This window comes from Heterodontus francisci, chromosome 2, assembly GCF_036365525.1.
Source record: "Heterodontus francisci isolate sHetFra1 chromosome 2, sHetFra1.hap1, whole genome shotgun sequence".
Taxonomy (NCBI): domain Eukaryota; kingdom Metazoa; phylum Chordata; class Chondrichthyes; order Heterodontiformes; family Heterodontidae; genus Heterodontus; species Heterodontus francisci.
Genome location: NC_090372.1, coordinates 223,031,071 through 223,050,288, shown reverse-complemented (window position 1 = coordinate 223,050,288; position 19,218 = coordinate 223,031,071). Strand labels below are relative to the sequence as shown.

General features: G+C 45.6%; 1 protein-coding gene across 1 annotated transcript; it reads left to right on the top strand.

Annotated features, from left to right (window-relative positions):
* The first annotated feature begins 836 nt into the window (after positions 1-836).
* LOC137381170 (zona pellucida sperm-binding protein 4-like) lies at positions 837-5,967 on the top strand. The gene is made up of 6 exons (XM_068053557.1): positions 837-1,183; positions 4,676-4,854; positions 4,925-5,022; positions 5,098-5,231; positions 5,329-5,518; positions 5,658-5,967. Exons 1-6 carry the CDS (start codon positions 961-963, stop codon positions 5,965-5,967), a joined length of 1,134 nt encoding a protein of 377 aa, XP_067909658.1. The 5' UTR covers positions 837-960.
* The last annotated feature ends 13,251 nt before the right edge of the window (positions 5,968-19,218 follow it).

Sequence of the window (19,218 nt, the reverse complement as noted above, 5' to 3'; positions counted from 1 at the left end):
ACAGCCTGCCGGACTGAACATTGAGTTCAATAATTTCAGAGCAGGACGGGCCCCACTATTTTACTTTTATTTTTAGTTATTTTATTTTTTATATATTTATTTATTTATTTCATCTTAGTTTGTTCAGTTTGCTTACCAACTGTGTTTTTTTTTAATGTTTGTGCTTATGGCTGTTCAGTTTTCTGTCCATTAACACCCTATCTGTACTTATACTTTGTCTTTCAGCACACCATTAACATATTGTTTACCTTTGCTCCATGACCTTCTGGTCAGTTATTCCTTGACCTTGTCCTTTCTACACCTTCTCCTTTGTTATCTCTTGCCCCACCCCCCGCTTTACTTGCTTATAACCTTTTACATTTCTAATATTTGCCAGTTCTGATGAAGGGTCACTGACCTGAAACATTAACTCTACTTCTCTCTCCACAGATGCTGATAGACCTGCTGAGTATTTCCAGCATTTCCTGTTTTTATTTAAAACATGGATCTGTTCAATCCACTGAGATCACAAGGGGACATTCCAGGAGATGGGGGTCTCTGAGAGGGGCTTTGGTCTGGAGCTGAATCAATCTTCCCCAATGTCCATGGGATGGAAGCGGCCTCTCTCTGTCCCACAAGATACCGAGTGTATCATTACCACAAACAACAAGATGATCATTTACAATTCTCGCTTTCTTTACTTCATGAGACTTTATGTCTAAATTCTATCCGTGCTGCCTCCTTAAGAGGGGACACTTGTGGAGCTGTCTTTGGAGCCAGTGTCCTTTCCTGCTTTATTAAAAACAGAGCCCATCTCCGTGTGAGCCGTGGGAATGCGGGTTAATGTTGAGGAGGCGGTGGAGCTGGGACTGTGTCTCAGGCTGATTGGCAAACTCATTTACTGCAGCTTAAACAGAGCTGTTAGAAAAAGGGGCATTGTGTTCAGTAACCTTACTCACCTGGGAGGTTTCACTTGTTATCATGGAGATATTCCGTATTCTAGCTTTGTTATTTGTTACAATCTGTTCTGCTCAGCCGCCCTCTCTCTTTCTGCCTGCTGATAAATGTTGGATATCTCCCAAATTCCGGCAAGAGTGTGGATTTGCGGGAATTGCAGGCAGTGAGTGTGTGCGGAGAGGCTGTTGCTTTGATGTTGGGAGCCGGGATGTGCCGCCGTGTTTCTATTCACTGGACAATCTGCCAGGTGGGTGTATTCTCACTCCGTCTATATTCCAGAGCAGTTATTTCCAGGGTCAGCTGTAGTTGGGATTGTCCTGGATAATCCTTTCATTTTCCTTGGATTCAATTCAGTGGATATTTCAAACCTGTCTGAGTGAAACTGATTGTGGGATGAAGACCATCTCCTCCAATAGTTTATCTTCATCCCAATCAATCTCCCCAAGGAGAATCCTGGGAATATTAACTGTCAGGATTTAACACTGAGCCCTGATAATATTGGTTTAGGGTTTGGTTTTAAGCGAAGGAGGGGAGAGGTTTGTGGAGAGAATTCCATTTAAAGTTGAGGCTGATGGAAATAGGAGAGAGAACTTCCTGATCAAGGGGCTGGAATTCAAGGGAAGTGGGTTTGGGGAATGTGGTGGGGGTTGGATATGGGGAGGGGATTTTAAATGTGTTTCTCTGCTGGACTGGGAGCCGATGTGACTCAGTGCAGGGTAAAGATTGAACTGGATTTGGTGTGGGTTAGGATCGGGACAGGAATGTTATGGAAGAGTGGAAGTGATTGTGGGATTGGGATCCTCCAGGTGAGAGGTCATGGAATCATGCCTTTTATTTGTTCTTGGGATGTGGGTATTAATGGCCAGGCCAGCATTAATTGCCAGCATTAACTGCCCTTGAGAATGTGATGGTGAGCTGCCTTTTTGAACTGCTGCAGTCCATGTGGGGTAGGTACACCCACAGTGTGAGGAAGGGAGTTCCAGGATTTTGATGCAGTAACAGTGAAGGAATGGTGCTTATACTTCCAAGTCAGGATGGTGTGATTTGGAATGGAACTTGCAGGTGGTGGTAACATGTAACTGTTGCCTTTGTCTTTCTTGGTGGTGAAGCTTGTAGGTTTGGAAGGAGCTGTTTAAGGAGCCTTGTAGATGGTACACACTGCTGCTACTGTTTGGGAGTAGGGGAGTGAATGTTTGTGGATGGGGTGCCAATTAAGTGGGCTGCTTTGTCCTGGATGGTGTAAGCTTGTTAAATGTTGATGTGCCCATCCAGGCAAGTAGAGTGCATTCTATCTCAATCCTGACTTATGCTATTGTAGATGGATAGGCTTTGAGTTAATCACTGCAGGATTCCCAGCCTCTGACTTGCTCTTGTAGCTACACTATTTATATAGTTACCCCAGTTCCCAGGATGTTAGTGGGGGATTCAGTGATTAGAATGCCATTGAATATCAAGGGGAGATGGTCATTGCCTGGCACTTACATGGCATGAATTTTACTTGCCATGAAATTGGAATATTGTAGCACAGGAGGCCATTCTTACCGTCAGGTACTTACTGGTTCCCTGAGAGTAAAGAACAGTACTGCACAGGAACAGGCCATTCGGCCCTCCAAGCCTGTGCTGATCTTTGCCTGCCTAAACTAACACTTTCTGCACTTCCGGGGCCCATATCCCTCTATTCCCTTCCTAGTCATATATTTGTCAAGATGTCTAACTTCTCTATCGTATCTGCTTCCATCACCTCCCCCGACAGCAAGTTCCAGGCACTCACCACCCTCTGTTTTTTTTTTTAAAACTTGCCTCGCACATCCCCTCTAAACTTTGCCCCTCGCACCTTAAACTAGTAACTGACTCTTCCACCCTGGGGAAAAAGCTTCTGACTATCCACTCTGTCCATGCCACTCATAACTTTGTAAACCTCTATCATGTCGCCCCTTCACCTTCGTTCCAGTGAAAACAATCTGAGTTTTTCCAACCTCTCCTCATAGCTAATGCTCTCCAGACCAGGCAACATCCTGGTCAACCTCTTCTGTACCCTCTCCAAAGTCTCCATGTCCTTCTGGTAGTGTGGTGACCAGAATTGTGTGCAATATTCTAAGTGTGGCCTAAGTAAGGTTCTGTACAGATGCAACATGACTTGCCTATTTTTATAATCTATACTCTGACCGATGAAGGCCGGTATGCCTTCTTGACTACCTTATCCACTTGCGTTGCTACTTGCAGTGACCTGTGGACCTGTACGCCCAGATCTCTCTGCCTGTCAATACTCCTAAGGGTTCTGCCAATTACTGTATACTTCCCACCTGCATTAGACCTTCCAAAATGCATTACCTCACATTTGTCCGGATTAAACTCCATCTGCCATTTCTCCGCCCAAGTTTCCAACTGATCTGTATCCTCTGACAATCCTCTCATCATTATTCGCAACTCCACCAACCTTTGTGTCGTCCACTAACTTGCGAATCAGACCAGCTATATTTTCCTTTATCATTTAGAGATACTACAAACAGCAAAGGTCCTAGCACTGATCCCTGTGGAACACCACTAGTCACATCCCTCCATTCAGAAAAATACCCATCCACTGTTACCCTCTGTCTTCTATGACTGAGCCAGTTCTGTGTCCATCTTGCCAGCTCACCTCTGATCCCGTGTGACTTCAGCTTTTGCACCACTCAGCCATGTGGGACGTTGTCAAAGGCTTTACTGAAGTCCATAAAGACCACCTCCACTGCCCTTCCCTCATCAATTATCTTCGTCACTTCCTCAAAAAACTCAATCAAATTAGTAAGACACGACCTCCCCTTCACAACCATGCTGTCTCACTAACAAGTTTGTTTGTTTCCAAATGGGAGTAAATCCTCTCTAATAGTTTCCCTACCACTGACGTAAGGCTCACCGGCCTATAATTTCCTGGATTATCCTTATCGCCCTTCTTAAACAAAGGAACAACATCGGCTATTCTCCAGTCCTCTGGGACCTCACCTGTAGTCAATGAGGATGCAAAGATTTCTGTCAAGGCCCCAGCAATTTCTTCCCTTGCCTCCCTCAGTATTCTAGGGTAGATCCCATCAGGCCCTGGGGACTTATCTACCTTGATGTTTTGCAAGACACCCAACACCTCCTTTTTGATAATGTGATGACTGAGACTATCTGCACTCCCTTCCCTAGGCTCATCATCCACCGTCCTTCTCCTTGGTGAATACTGATGCAAAGTACTCATTTAGTACCTCGCCCATTTCCTTTGGCTCCACACATAGATTCCCATCTCTGTCCTTGAGTGGGCCAACCCTTTCCTTGGTTAGAGCCAATTGCTCTTTCTCTCTTTCTTCCCCCCCCCCCCCCCCCCACAAGCCCTGCATGTATTCTCCAGATAATTATCCAATAGTCTTTGAAAGCTCTGATTAAATCTGTCTCCACTACTCGGGCAGTACATTCCAAATCCTAACCACTCACTGTCAGTTTTCCCTCCTGTCACCTCTGCTTCTACCAATCTCCTTCAATCTGTGCCCTCTGGTTCTCCACCCTTGTGCCAATGGGAACAGTTTCTCTCTATCTAATTGGTCTAGGCCCCTCATGTTCCCCACCTATCAAATCTCTCCTCCTGGGGAAGCTGGGACTGTATTCCTTGTTCTATCCACAGAGCTGAAGTCCCAGTCCCTCATCCCTGGAAGTATTCTCAGAAACATGTTCTGCTGAGATTGGGACAACAACTAAACGCCTTTCATTGCCTGTCTTGCAGTTTGCACCAAGGATGGGCGGGTCCTGATCGCCATCTCCAAGGATTTGACGCTGCCTCCTGTAAACCTGACAACGGTGCATCTGAAGGATGGACACGGAGCTGAGTGCAGTCCCACCGTGGCCTCTGTAGACACTGTGCTCTTTGAGTTCGCACTCACTGAGTGTGGCACTAGCCAGCGGGTATGTATTGTGGCTTGGCTGTCCCATCAATGGGTGTCAGTCAGTACTGATGGTCTTGTGTCTCTTGTAGCTGGACGGGGTGGACGTAGTGTATGAAACGGATGTGTTGGCTCAGTTTGAGATCTTGGATGGTGCTTTGGGATCGGTGAGCCGGGACAGCCCCTTCAGGTGAGAATGGGAGCACATTGAGCGGCTAGAGGTGGTGAGGAGCTGAATTGTGTAGCCGTGTCCCTTCTCTTGCAGGCTCCATGTGCAGTGCAGTTACAAGGGAAGCCAGGAGTCTGAATTGCAGCTGAAGCCCCGAGTTTACACCCTTTCTCCGCCACTGCCTGCCACCGAGACCGGGATCCTGCTTCTGGAGCTGAGAATAGCGAGAGGTAGCGAGTGCTCTCTGATGGCTAGTGTCCAACTTCTGTCTCTCTCTCTCTCTCTGTCTCTGCACATTGTGACCATCCTGCATCTTTCTCTTTTCAGATGCTGCCTACCGGAGCTGGTACGTGGCCAGTGACTACCCGATCCTGAGTGTGCTCCGGGAGCCCGTGTTTGTGGAGGTTCGTGTCCTGAACCGGAACGACCCATCCCTTGTGCTGGTGCTCAATGAGTGCTGGGCGAGCCCTACTGCCGAGCCCTATTCCCAGCTTCAATGGAAGCTCCTGGTGAACAGGTGAGGGGGTGGGGGAGGCAATGAAGATTCAGCAAAGCAATGAGGTGTTAGCAAGTGGTTTCCCTGTTCCTCTGCATTGTATTCTAGTCTCATCTTGGATCACTAGTTGACAGCAATGCTATCATTCTTTCTGTTCCAGGTGCCCCTTTACTGGTGACAACTACAAAAGCCGCCTCCTCCCGCTAGACGCTGCTTCCCATTTGCGTTTCCCAACTCATCATAAGCGCTTTGTAGTCAGCACTTTCACTTTCTGGGAGCGAGTTTCAGGCCGGCCTCTGAGCGGGGAGGTGAGTCTCCTTCAGTCATTCTGGCTGACTTGGTTGAGCTTGTTACTGAGTGAGCTCCCTGTTCTATCTATCTTTTTGAATGGAGAAGCATTCCTCTCCTCCTGCTTCCTGGGAGCTTTCATTGCAGCAGCTTTTTCGGGAGCAGAGAGTGCGAGCGAGTGAGCAGCTGGGAAGGTCAGTTTGAAAGTAAACTTAATTTCCTTTTGTTTTCGGCGGAGGCCAGGGGACTGCTGGGTAAGTAAAACACTATATTTGGGCGGTTTCTGAACCCGAGACACCACACTTGTAGTGTCTCCCACCCGCCCTCCTCCTCTAACCAAAAAAAAGGACTCGGTGGGGTGTATAGAAGGTAAGGCTTTTTCTATTTCTCTGGTTTTATCGTGATTGGTAAAAACTTTTCGTTCCTTTTTCATTTAACTAAGTTAAGATTAAAAATGGCAGGAGATCTCAGACCCGTGACATGCTCCTCTTGCTCAATGTGGGAGCTCAGGGACATGGCTGATGTCCCTGACTCCTTCACGTGCAGGAAGTGTGTCCAACTGCAGCTCTTGTTAGACCGCATGATGGCTCTCGAGCTGCGGATGGACTCACTTTGGAGCATGCGCGATGCTGAGGAGGTCGTGGATAGCACGTTTAGTGAATTGGTCACACGGCAGATTAGGATTGCTGAGGGAGAAAGGGAATGGGTGACCAAAAGGCAGAGAAAGAACAGGAAGGCAGCGCAGGAGTCCCCTGCGGTCATCTCCCTCCAAAACAAGTATACCGTTTTGGATACTGTTGAGGGAGATGGCTCACCAGGGGAAGGCAGCAGTAGCCAGGTCCATGGCACCGTGGCTGGCTCTGCTGTTCAGAAGGGCGGGAAAAAGAGTGAAAGGGCAATAGTCATAGGGGATTCGATTGTATGGGGAGTAGATAGGTGGTTCTGTGGTCGAAATCGAGACTCCCGAATGGTATGTTGCCTCCCAGGTGCATGGGTCAGGGATGTCTCAGATCGGCTGCAGAACATTCTAAAGGGGGAGGGTGAACAGCCAGTTGTCGTTGTGCACAGAGGCACCAATGATATAGGTAAAAAACGGGATGAGGTCCTACAAGCAGAATTTAGGGAGTTAGGAGCCAAGTTTAAAAAGTAGGACCTCAGAGGTAGTAATCTCAGGATTGCTACCAGTGCCACGTGATAGTCAGTAGAAATGAAAGAATAGTCAGGATGAATGCGTGGCTTGAGATGGTGCAGGAAGGAGGGGTTCAGATTTTTGAGACATTGGGACCAGTTCTAGGGGAGGTGGGACTTACAAATTGGCCGGTCTACACCTGGGCCAGACTGGAACCAATGTCCTTGGGGGTGCTCTTGCTAACGCTGTTGGGGAGGGTTTAAACTAATGTGGCAGGGGGATGGGAACCAATTGAGGTCAGTTGACTGTAAGGAGGTAGTAACAAAAGCCTGTAAGGAACTAGATAATGAAGTCGGTGTGACTAAGGGAAAGAGCAGGCAGGGAGCAGATGATGAAAGCAAAAGGACTGGTGGTCTGAGGTGTATTTGTTTTAATGCAAGAAGTGTAGTAGGTAAGGCAGATGAACTTGGGGCTTGGATTAGTATCTGGGAGTATAATGTTGTTGCTATTACTGAGACTTGGTTGAGGGAAGGGCATGATTGGCAACTAAATATCCCAGGATATCGATACTTCAGGCGGGATAGAGAGGGAGGTAAAAGGGGTGGAGGAGTTGCATTACTGGTCAAAGAGGATATCACAGCTGTGCTGAAGGAGGGCACTATGGAGGACTCGAGCAGTGAGGCAATATGGGCAGAACTCAGAAATAGGAAGGGTGTGGTAACAATGTTGGGGCTGTACTACAGGCCTCCCAACAACGAGCGTGAGATAGAGGTACAAATATGGAAACAGATTATGGAAAGATGTAGGAGCAACAAGGTGGTGGTGGTGATAGGAGATTTTAATTTTCCCAACATTGACTGGGATTCACTTAATGTTAGAGGTCTAGATGGAGCAGAATTTGTAAGGAGCATCCAGGAGGGTTTTCTAGAGCAGTATGTAAATAGTCCAACTCGGGAAGGGGCCATACTGGACCTGGTGTTGGGGAATAAGCCCGGCCAGGTGTTTGAAGTTTCAGTATGGGACTACTTTGAGAATAGTGATCACAATTCCGTAAGCTTTAAAATACTCATGGACAAAGACGAGAGTAGTCCTAAAAGGAAGAGTGCTAAATTGGGGGAAGGCCAACTATACCAAAATTCGGCAGGAGCTGGGGAATGTAGATTGGGAGCAGCTGTTTGATGGTAAATCCACATGTGATATGTGGGAGGCTTTTAAAGAGAGGTTGATTAGTGTGCAGGAGAGACATGTTCCTGTGAAAATGAGGGATAGAAATGGCAAGATTAGGGAACCATGGATGACAGGTGAAATTGTGAGACTAGCTAAGAGGAAAAAGGAAGCACACAAGGTCTAGGTGGCTGATGAAAGACGAAGCTTTGAAAGAATATTGGGAATGTAGGACCAATCTGAAAGGAGGAATTAAGAGGGCTAAAAGGGGTCATGAAATATCTTTAGCAAACAGGGTTAAAGAAAATCCCAAAGCCTTTTATTCATATATAAGGAGAAAGAGGGTAACTAGAGAAAGGATTGGCCCACTAAAGGACAAAGGAGGAATGTTATGCTTGGACTCGGAGAAAATGGGTGAGATTCTAAATGAGTACTTTGCATCGGAATTCACCGAGGAGAGGGACATGACGGATGTTGAGGTTAGGGACAGATGTTTGATTACTCTAGGTCAAGTCGGCATAAGGAGGGAGGAAGTGTTGGGTATTCTAAAAGGCATTAAGGTGGACAAGTCCCCAGGTCTGGATGGGATCTATCCCAGGTTACTGAGGGAAGCGAGAGAGGAAATAGCTGGGGTCTTAACAGATATCTTTGCAGCATATTTAAACACAGGCGAGGTCCCGGAGGACTGGAGAATTGCTAATGTTGTCCCATTGCTTAAGAAGGGTAGCAGGGATAATCCAGGTAATTATAGACCGGTGAGCCTGACGTCAGTGGTAGGGAAGCTGCTGGAGAAGATACTGAGGGATAGGATCTATTCCCATCTGGAAGAAAATGGGCTTATCAGTGATAGGCAACATGGTTTTGTGCAGGGAAGGTCATGTCTTACCAACTTAATAGAATTCTTTGAGGAAGTGACAAAGTTGATTGATGAGGGAAGGGCTGTAGATGTCATATACATGGACTTCAGTAAGGCGTTTGATAAGGTTCCCCATGGTAGGCTGATGGAGAAAGTGAAGGCGCATGGGGTCCAAGGTGTACTAGCTAGATGGATAAAGAACTGGCTGGGCAACAGGAGACAGTAGCAGTGGAAGGGAGTTTCTCAAAATGGAGACGTGTGACCAGTGGTGTTCCACAGGGATCCGTGCTGGGACCACTGTTGTTTGTGATATACATTAATGATTTGGAGGAAAGTATAGGTGGACTGATTAGCAAGTTTGTAGACGACACTAAGATTGGTGGAGTAGCAGATAGTGAAGGGGACTGTCAGAGAATACAGCAGAATACAGATAGATTGGAGAGTTGGGCAGAGAAATGGCAGATGGAGTTCAATCAGGGCAAATGCAAGGTGATACATTTTGGAAGATCCAATTCAAGAGTGAACTATACAGTAAATGGAGAAGTCCTGGGGAAAATTGATGTCCAGAGAGATTTGGGTGTTCAGGTCCACTGTTCCCTGAAGGTGGCAATGCAGGTCAATAGAGTGGTCAAGAAGGCATACGGCATGCTTTCCTTCATCGGATGGGGTATTGAGTACAAGAGTTGGCAGGTCATGTTACAGTTGTATAGGACTTTGGTTCGGCCACATTTGGAATACTGCGTGCAGTTCTGGTCGCCACATTACCAAAAGGATGTGGATGCTTTGGAGAAGGTGCAGAGGAGGTTCACTAGGATGTTGCCTGGTATGGAGGGCGCTAGCTATGAAGAGAGGTTGAGCAGATTAGGATTATTTTCATTAGAAAGACGGAGGTTGAGGGGGGACCTGATTGAGGTGTACAAAATCATGAGGTATAGACAGGGTGGATAGCAGGAGGCTTTTTCCCAGTGTGCGGGATTCAATTACTTGAGGACACGAGTTCAAAGTGAAAGGGGAAAAGTTTAGGGGGGGATATGCATGGAAAGTACTTTACGCAGAGGGTGGTGGGTGCCTGGAACGCCTTGCCAGTGGAGGTGGTAGATGCGGGCACGATAGCGTCTTTTAAGATGTATCCAGACATACATGAATGGGCAGGAAGAACAGATACAGAACCTGAGAAAATAGGCGACATGTTTAGATAGAGGATCTGGATCGGCGCAGGCTTGGAGGGCCGAAGGGCCTGTTCCTGTGCTGTAATTATCTTTGTTCTTTGCTCTGTGGCACTCACCATACCGCACTGTCTCTTTGCAGGTTTACTTCCACTGCAGTGCTGAGGTTTGCTCCCCTTCCAGCCGAGAGAACTGCACAGCTTCCTGCAGCCCCAGTAAGTACCTGGGATGTGAGTAGAAAGTGAACCCTGATGGGGTGTGTGTGGGAGATCTGAACACTGGGCCCAGAAGTGTCAGCAATCCTGCAGCTCTGAACTGCTCAATGTTTCCCCCTCAAGTCCCATTGTGTGCAAGTTTCCATCAGGAAGTGGCAGTCAGTGAGCACAAGAAAGCAGGGAGATGCAGACCAAGCATGTTCTGATCCCTCAGCCAGGATAATGTGAGCAGGAATGTTGGTTCATTGTTCCTCACTCCTCACCTGCAGAGTGGAATCTAATTGGTCCAGGTGCACTCTGCTCCAAACTTCAACTCATTCACTCTTTGTCTCGAAACTTTCAACAGGCATCTGATTCTCATGTCAGCAGGAGTTCCCAATCTAATGTCTCTATTTTTAGAGAGGGGTTTTCTCTATTGTCACTAGTGAAATTAGTTAATGAAGGCCAGACTGGCCATTGTAGAAGCTTTGTGATTTAAAACCAGTCCTATGGAATTGTTTTGATCAGGAACCAACATTTAGTGTCTGTCATAGAGCCTAGTGCTTTTTTGGTTGAGGCCATCAAGTGATTACAGCCCAGGAGGAGGCCTTTGCCCCCGCAGTCCATTGTCACTTCTCTGTAGATAAATCAGTCTCATTCCCCTGCTCTGTCCCTGTAGCTCAGCAATTTTATTTCCATCAAGCACTCATCCAATTTACTTTACTAAATGAATCATCTCCTCTTGACACCAATACTCAGCAGGTGTGAGCTTGAAGATCTGATTCAGGCAACTACTGAACCTTGAACTCTTCCTTTCCCAGAGAGACGAAGAAGCACCAATGACCAGTCTGGGACCTTGGTGACCACTGGGCCCATCATTTTCCTGGAAGATGGGGAGAGATTGTCTGCATGGATCCAGCAGGAAGAGAAAGGTAAAGGAGGAACTTCCTCCAGTGTGTAGTGATGCAGTAACTGGTGCCCCTCTAACCCTGGCTTCTCTCCACAGATGCTGCTGTGGATTCCCCCTCCCATGTTCTTCCTGGAGTAGCAGTTGGGGTGGCTCTGCTCTCTGTGGTCCTGTTGGTTGGGACTGTTGCTGTGTGGAAAATGGATGTGGCTCACAGGGTGGGTTCTGAGTGCAGATCAATGGAACTGTAGATCTGTCTGGATAATAAACTCCTGTTTATCGATGAAGTCTTGGTCTCTATCTGAATGTTAAATTATTCAATGGCAGTTGCAATTTATAACGAACTTTCAGTGATCAATTACACCTCACCCACAAGTGTAAAATGGGGTTGCTCATGATTCTAGTTGTAACTAACTCTGATCCTGGGCAATTGTCTCAGACCTCTTTCTGGTACTGCCAGTTCCTTAAATATATTAACTAGTTCAAACCTGACACATGAGCAGTCAGCTCCATCCTCAGTGAACAGGACTGGTTTTCTGGACTCTGCCACAGACATCTGAACAATCTGTTCCTGCTGAGAATTAACCCTGAGCTGATGTATTGAGGATTAGTCTAGACCATGTGCTTGGGTTTTTATTGGGTTGCTGGAGATACTGGTTACTGACAAATATACCTGGATGCTGCAGGAGGAGGGAGAAGTGCAGCATGAGGAGCACCAGCATTCCTACTAATTGGACCAAGTTAGGATGTCTCTGATGCATCCTTGAAGATGGGGAAACAGCAAGTCAGGTTGCTGAAATGACACTTAATGGGAGATTAGGAAAACTGACTGGAGCCTGGCAGTGCTGCAGGATTCCCTTGTTTCTCTAGTCTGGGTGATGTTTGTAATTGACAAATCTGATCCTACAAACATCTTTAGCAGTTTGGGCTGTTGCTGAGCAGCAGTGGAAGCTCAATACTGAGTCTGAGCATTAGTTGGGAATTGTCAAACGCAGACTGATTACAGACCCATTACAAAGCATGAAGGAGGGTCAGCATTAGGATATTCAGGATGGAGTCTGTGGCAGCTTGTCCTTGTGTAGTGTCAGCTGAATGAAGCTCTACTCCACTCTATTCAGTGGAATGCCACTGCTCTGATACAACAGCTCAGTGCTAATTCAATACACTTGTCTGGGCAATGCTTTAGAAAGGGATTGCTGCTGATATTGAGTATGCAGTTTCAGAAGGCTTGGGGAAACTCACCTGAAAATGACAGTAAAGTCAGACAATATTGGCATAAAATCAATAACTACCTGTAACCATCTGCATCCTGTTCTGTAAGTATTCCTCTATTGACCAGCTTGTTCCCTTTTGGTTCTGATCTACTCTAACAATGGTAAGTTCTGTAATGACATTTCAGACCCTCATTTTGAACCAAGAACTGTCCAGCACAGGAACAGGCCATTTGGCCCTCCAAGCCTGCACTGATCTTTATGCCTGCCTAAATGAAAACCTTCTGGGGCCCATACCCCTCTATTCCCTTCCTATTCATATATTTGTCAAGATGTCTCTAATGTTGCTATTGTATCTGCTTCCACCACCACCTCCCCTGCCAGCAAGTTCCATGCATGTGTGTACATCCCCTCTAAACTTTGACCGTCTCACCTTAAACCTATGTCCCCTAGTAACTGACTCTTCCACCCTGGGGAAAAAGCTTCTGACTATCCACTCTGTCCATGCCACTCAACTTTGTAAACCTCTATCATGTCGCCCCTCCACCTCTGTCGTTCCAGTGAAAATTATCAAATCACCTCAATCTCCTTTACTAGGAACAGCAGCAGCTTCTACAATCTACCAACATAAGTGGTGTTGCTCATTCTAGTAACTTTTCTGCACCCACGACGTCCTTCTCTTACCTTGATTAGTGTCCAGAATTTTCAACCAGCCTCCAGTTGAGGCCAAAACAATTTTAGTGAACATTCACACAGGAAGGTCCATTTCCACTTGAATCTGAACTAGTGTAATTTTATCTCTGTCTCAAGGAAAAGACAAATGCCTAGTAAAATCCTTCATTGACCATTTATTCTCTGCTTCCTGCTGTTATGACAGACAGGAGTAGTACAGTCTTTCTTCAGTTCTACTTCTCCATGGGTCATCACAGGACAGTATTTAGGAGTGACCACTGCACAGTCCTTGTGACAAAGTCCCATCTTCACATTAAGGATACCCAACATCATGTTGTAGAACTACAACCATGGTGAATGGGAAAGAACCAACAGTACAGCACAGGAACAGGCCATTCAGCCTTCCAAGTCTGCACTGATCATCATGCCACGATTGCAAACATATCTAGCAATGCAAAAGAGAGCAGCCATGGAGGTGTTGTAGGCCATCAGCAGCGGTGTTGTACTCAACTGCAATCTAACCTCCATGGTCTGGCATTTCCCCACTCTACCATCCCCCTGAAGTGGGGATGCCAACCCTGGTTCAACGAAGTGTGCAGGAGGGCATGCCAGGAGTAGCACCAGGCATACTTCAATGAAGTGTCAGCCTGGTGAAGCTACAACCCAGGATTACTTGCATGTCTAACAGCATAAGCAACATGCAATAGGCAGAGCTAAGTGATCTCAACCAACAGATCAGATCTAAGCTCTGCAGTCCTGCCACATCCAGTCATGAATGGCAGTGGACAATTGAGCAACTAATTGGACGAGGCAGCTCCACAAACATCCCCATCCTGAATGATGGGGGAGCCCAGCACATCAGTGTCAAAAAGATCAGGCTGAAGTATTTGCACCAGTCTTCAGCCAGAAGGGCCGAGTCAATGATCCATCTCTGCCTCCTCCTGAAGTCCCCGGCATCACAGATGCCAGACTTCAGCCAATTTGACTCGCTCCACATGATATCAAGAAATGACTGAAAGCACACAAGTCATCAAGGCTGTTTGTTTTGCTTAAGGCATATAATCCAGTAAAAGGTTTGTTTTCAAACAAAACCTCTAGTGTCTTCCCACTGACTCTTGTAGCAATAAAAAAATCCATGGAATTTTTCAGTGTTGCAAATAACAAACATCCACAATCTTTAACAGAAGTCCTCAAAACATGTCAAACAGATCATAACACTGCCACTGAGCTAATTTTGGTTACAATTTGCTAATTCCCCTTGGATCCTATGAGCTTTCACTTTTCTGACTAATCTGCCATGTGGGACCTGGTCAAAAGACACATTTCATTGGAGACATCAAAACTTGCTCATTGACTATTACCTCCTTCAAAGAGTTATTGAAGTTAGTCACAAATGAGCTTCCTTTAATAAACCCAACACTGGTTGTCCATCTCATCCTTCACTTGCTAATTGATGATTTTTCAGTCCCTCAAATTTCTCCAATAATTTGCCCATTGACTTTACACAGACTACCTTGTTATTACCTGATTTACTCAGTGCCATTAGAGAAGTTCACTCCTTTAGATGTGCATCAGCTCAGTCCTGATACGCCACCTGCTGTACCCTCCAGCTCAAAGATCAGAATACAGATGTGTTAGTTATAATTTCACTCCCCAAATTTGCTATGTTTGAGCAGTTCCCAAGAGTGAAATATTCTAATTTGTAAAACAACTTTACTTGTGGCTCTGGTGATTTACCTGCCACAATTCACAAGTAATTGTTTATGAAGGTGTTTATTTTTATTAGTATGTCAGCCAAGAGCGACGTCTCAATTCATTCCATCTTCGCTGCCTCCGGAGAATACTTGGCATCAGGTGGCAGGACCGTATCTCCAACACAGAAGTCCTCGAGGCGGCCAACATCCCCAGCATATGCACACTACTGAGTCAGCGGCGCTTGAGATGGCTTGGCCATGTGAGCTGCATGGAAGATGGCAGGATCCCCAAAGACACATTGTACAATGAGCTCGCCACTGGTATCAGACCCACCGGCCGTCCATGTCTCCATTTCAAAGACGTCTGCAAACGCGACATGAAGTCCTGTGACATTGATCACAAGTCGTGGGAGTCAGTTGCCAGCGTTCGCCAGAGCTGGCAAGCAGCCATAAATACGGGGCTAAAGTGTGGCGAGTCGAAGAGACTTAGTAGTTGGCAGGAAAAAAGACAGAGGCACAAGGGGAGAGCCAACTGTGTAACAGCCCAGACAAACAAATTTCTCTGCAGCACCTGTGGAAGAGCCTGTCACTCTAGAATTGGCCTTGAAAGCCACTCCAGGCGCTGCTTCACAAACCACTGCCTACCTCCAGGCGCTTATCCATTGTCTCTCGAGATAAGGAGGCCAAAGATGATGTATTCCTGATGTCCAGCATGCAGTCTGGCAATTAAGGAAACTCTTACAGAAGCCATAGACATGAAGATTATCTGAAAGCTTGGTGACCAAGGAAACATTACAAATTCATTAGTGATCTGCAGCCTCAGATAGCCACATAGGGGAATGATATGACAATAGAGGCCTGGCTTAAAAATGGGCATGGTACAGTAAGGAGCAATGAAGGAAGGAGGGAGAGAAACAATGGCGGTACCATTCCACAACTGCATATATTCCAGGGACCAACTAGTAGAAAAAGATGGTGGAACTAATTTGCAAGGAAATTACTGAGCATTGCAAAAACTATATAGAGTAGTTATAATGGGGGACTTCAATTATTCTAATGTGGACTGAATAATCGTGCAAATGGCAGAAAGGGGGAAGTGTTTCTCAAGTGTGTTCAGGAGAATTTTCTACTTCAGTTATGTTTCTAGTCCAATGAGGAAGGAGTCATTTCTGGATCTGAACCTCATTCTAGGGAATGAGATGGGACAAGTGGATCAAGTGTTAGAATATATAGAGACAGTGTTCATATCACAAGGTTTAGTTTTTTTTTGGAAAAAAAGGTAGGGACAAATTCAGAGGAAAAGTAATGAAATTTGGGTGAAGTCAATTTCAATGGTATTAGAATAGGTCTGTCCGAGATATATTGTCAGGCAGAATTGCAATTGAATAAAGGACTACTTTTCAAAAGAGTTTGGGTAATGTTAAGGTGCATTCCCATGAGAAAGATAAGACAAAAAACAAAGCCAGAGCTCCCTGGATGACAAGAGATAGAGAGTAAGATGAATCAGAAAAAAGGTGTATGACAGAAGTCAGGTGAACAAGTGTGAACAGGCTAAACATTGAAAGTTCAGAGTGAAGTGGAAGAAATGAGAAGCAAAAAGAGGAGAGACTGGCAGCTGACAAAAGGGAATACAAAATCTTCCATAGGCAGATCTGAGGAAGGATGTTCTTGCTAGAGGGAGTGCAGCAAAGGTTTACCAGACAGATTCCTGGGATGGTGGGACTGACAGATGAGCAGAGATTGAGTCAGTTAGGATTATATTCGCAGGAGTTCAGAAGAGTGAGGGGGGATCTCAGAATTTTATAGGTTTCTAACAGGACTTGACAGGGTAGATGCAGGAAGGATGTTCCCGATGGTGGGGGAGTCCAGAACCAGGGGTCACAGTCTAAGGATACGGGGTAAGCCATTCAGGACTGAAATGGGGAGAAATTACTTCATCCAGAGAGTGGTGAGCCTGTGGAATTCACTACCACAGAAAGCAGTTGAGGCCAAAACATCGCTTTTCAAGGAGTTAAATATAGATATCAGAGTCTGGTCTAAAGGGAAGAAAGTGTGTGGGGCAAAAGCAGGAACAGGTTACTGAGTTGGATGATCAGCCATGATCATAATGAATGGCGGAGCAGGCACGAAGAGATGAATGGCCTACTCCTGCTCCTATTTTCTTGGTTTCTATGTCAGCAGTAAAAGGTGCTAAAAGAATGAGTAGGGCTGATTCAGGACTAGAAGTGGGAAGTATGGATGCAGAGAGCATAGCTGAGGCATTAAACAATTACTTAGCATTGGTCTTGACCAAGGAAGATGTTGCCCAAGTCAGTGACAGGAGGTAATTAACACACTGTATAGGCTCATTGAGAGCAGTGACATTAGAAAGACTGGTTGCAGTTTAATTGGTAAGTCAATGGGACTGGATGAGATACATCCAAGGATACAGAGACCAGGGCAGAAATTGCACAAGTACAGACCATAATCTTCCATTCCTCAGATACAGGAGTGGGGCCAAAGGACTGACAAATTGCAAATGATGCATCTTTTTGAAAAGGAATGCAAGGATAAACCCATCCATTACAGGCCAGTCAGTTCAACCTCATGTATGGGAAAGTTTTTTGAAAATGAAAATCCAGAGCAAATTAACAAGTCACTTGGACACATGTGGATTAAAGGGAAGCCAACATGGACTTGCTAAGGGCAAACAGTGAATAACTAATATTTCAGTGAAGAAACTGAGGGTTGGAGAGTGATGCAGTTGGAATGTACATGGACTTCCTGAAAGCATTTCAGAAAGTGCCCATAACAGGTTTGTCAGCAAAGTTGACACCAATGGAATAAAAGGGATTGACAAGGACCTAGACATAATGCATGACAAAATTAACATTTGCCAATGACACAACTTGGAATTATTGTGAAGAGGACAGTGATATGTCTTTAAAGACAGGTTGGTGGAATGGGCAGAGAAAATATCAGGCAGAAGTGATTCCAGAAGAATGAGGAAAGGCAATATAAAATAAATTAGAGATGGTGTGGGGAGGAGGATGAGGAGGTGGTGGTGTCGTGGTAACATCACTGGACTAGTAATCCAGAGTACAAGGCAGATGGCAAAATGGACGTGGACAGTGCTGCCTCGCTCTGGGAAGTAATCTTCAAATGAATATTCAGGACATCAAGGTAGAAGACATGAAGTCCGCACTCCGCGGTGAAACCCAGCTACCCAACCATATAGGACTAAGTGTTGGGCCTGGGTCAGATTTTAATTTTATACCTGTGGCAGGCTTTACTAGCAAGTGTTAGGACAGCTTCTATATTGATCAGCATTTTTGAGATCTGGTGTAATTTAGAGTTGGATTTTGGGAAAACTGAATAGACTCCATCGATGGTTTTTAACCAGGTAAACAATTACTGGAAGGTTCCCCATTTTCAAATAACCCAGCAGGGGTTTGTGACTTGGAAGATGTTTACAAGCCAAGATTGAGAGGTCAGGAGGCTCATCTCCTGTGAAATTGTTGGATATTATTTGGACAGCTAGTTGGGATAATGACAATGGTTGAAAAGACAGTTGGAGAAAACTTGTGAAGAAAAACAAACCACCACGACTCAGTCTGTTCCTGCAGTTTGGAAAGAGCCTGCCACTTTTCCAACTTGGAACTGAAAAGCACGTGTGAGAAGCAGACTAAAACTGGTGCTGCATTCCTGCTGTAAGGAATGTGTCTGAAACCTCTGCTGCTGCATTTCCTGGAAGCCTACCCAAACTGATCTGCAATATCACCCAAGAACTATTCTAGGAAGATCCCAATGAGCCCTCCATATGCATTTGGGATACCAAACCAAAACAAAGGACAGGCTTCCATATCTACCCTTCCTTCAAGAAGTTAGTATTTTATCCCAAGTTTTGTCTTTTTCAGACAGGGGTAAAAAGGGTACTTTAATATTTCACCATCTTAATGCTTTACTTCATTACTGGTTATGGCTCATTTTATAATAATGAACTGGATTTTGTTGTTTAAGGAAACCTGGTTGGTATGTTTTGTTCTGGAATTAGAGTCTACGATTGAATTAGATTGACCGTTTCAGTAAGTGGGATAAAATTTAAATATATGTTGTGATCCATGGAGAAGTGGAACCAGAGTAAACAGTGCACTCCTCCCACCTTGTTTGTAATGTAATTGGTGGCTTATTGCAGGATATCCAATGCTGACAAGGCGCAATCATAAGTGGGGTAATGAAAAAAGGACCAGAAAAAAGGTTTCCAGTGCAGTAGATGTATAGTTTACTTTACTTCACTTGCCTGGATGGGTACAAATCCAACACTCAAGAAGCTCGACACCATCCAGGACAAAGCAGCCCGCTTGATTGGCACCCCATCAACAAACATTCACTCCCTCCACCACCGACGCACAGTGGCAGCAGTGTGTACCATCTACAAGATGCACTGCTGCAATGCACCAC

What these genes read in the sequence shown, in the direction of transcription:
- LOC137381170 (XM_068053557.1), top strand. Translation starts at nt 961, where the DNA reads ATGGAGATATTCCGTATTCTAGCTTTGTTATTTGTTACAATCTGTTCT. An exon ending in AGCCGGGACAGCCCCTTCAG is followed by an intron (nt 5,023 to 5,097) that starts GTGAGAATGGGA and finishes CTTCTCTTGCAG; the next exon opens with GCTCCATGTGCAGTGCAGTT. An exon ending in GGAGCTGAGAATAGCGAGAG is followed by an intron (nt 5,232 to 5,328) that starts GTAGCGAGTGCT and finishes TTCTCTTTTCAG; the next exon opens with ATGCTGCCTACCGGAGCTGG.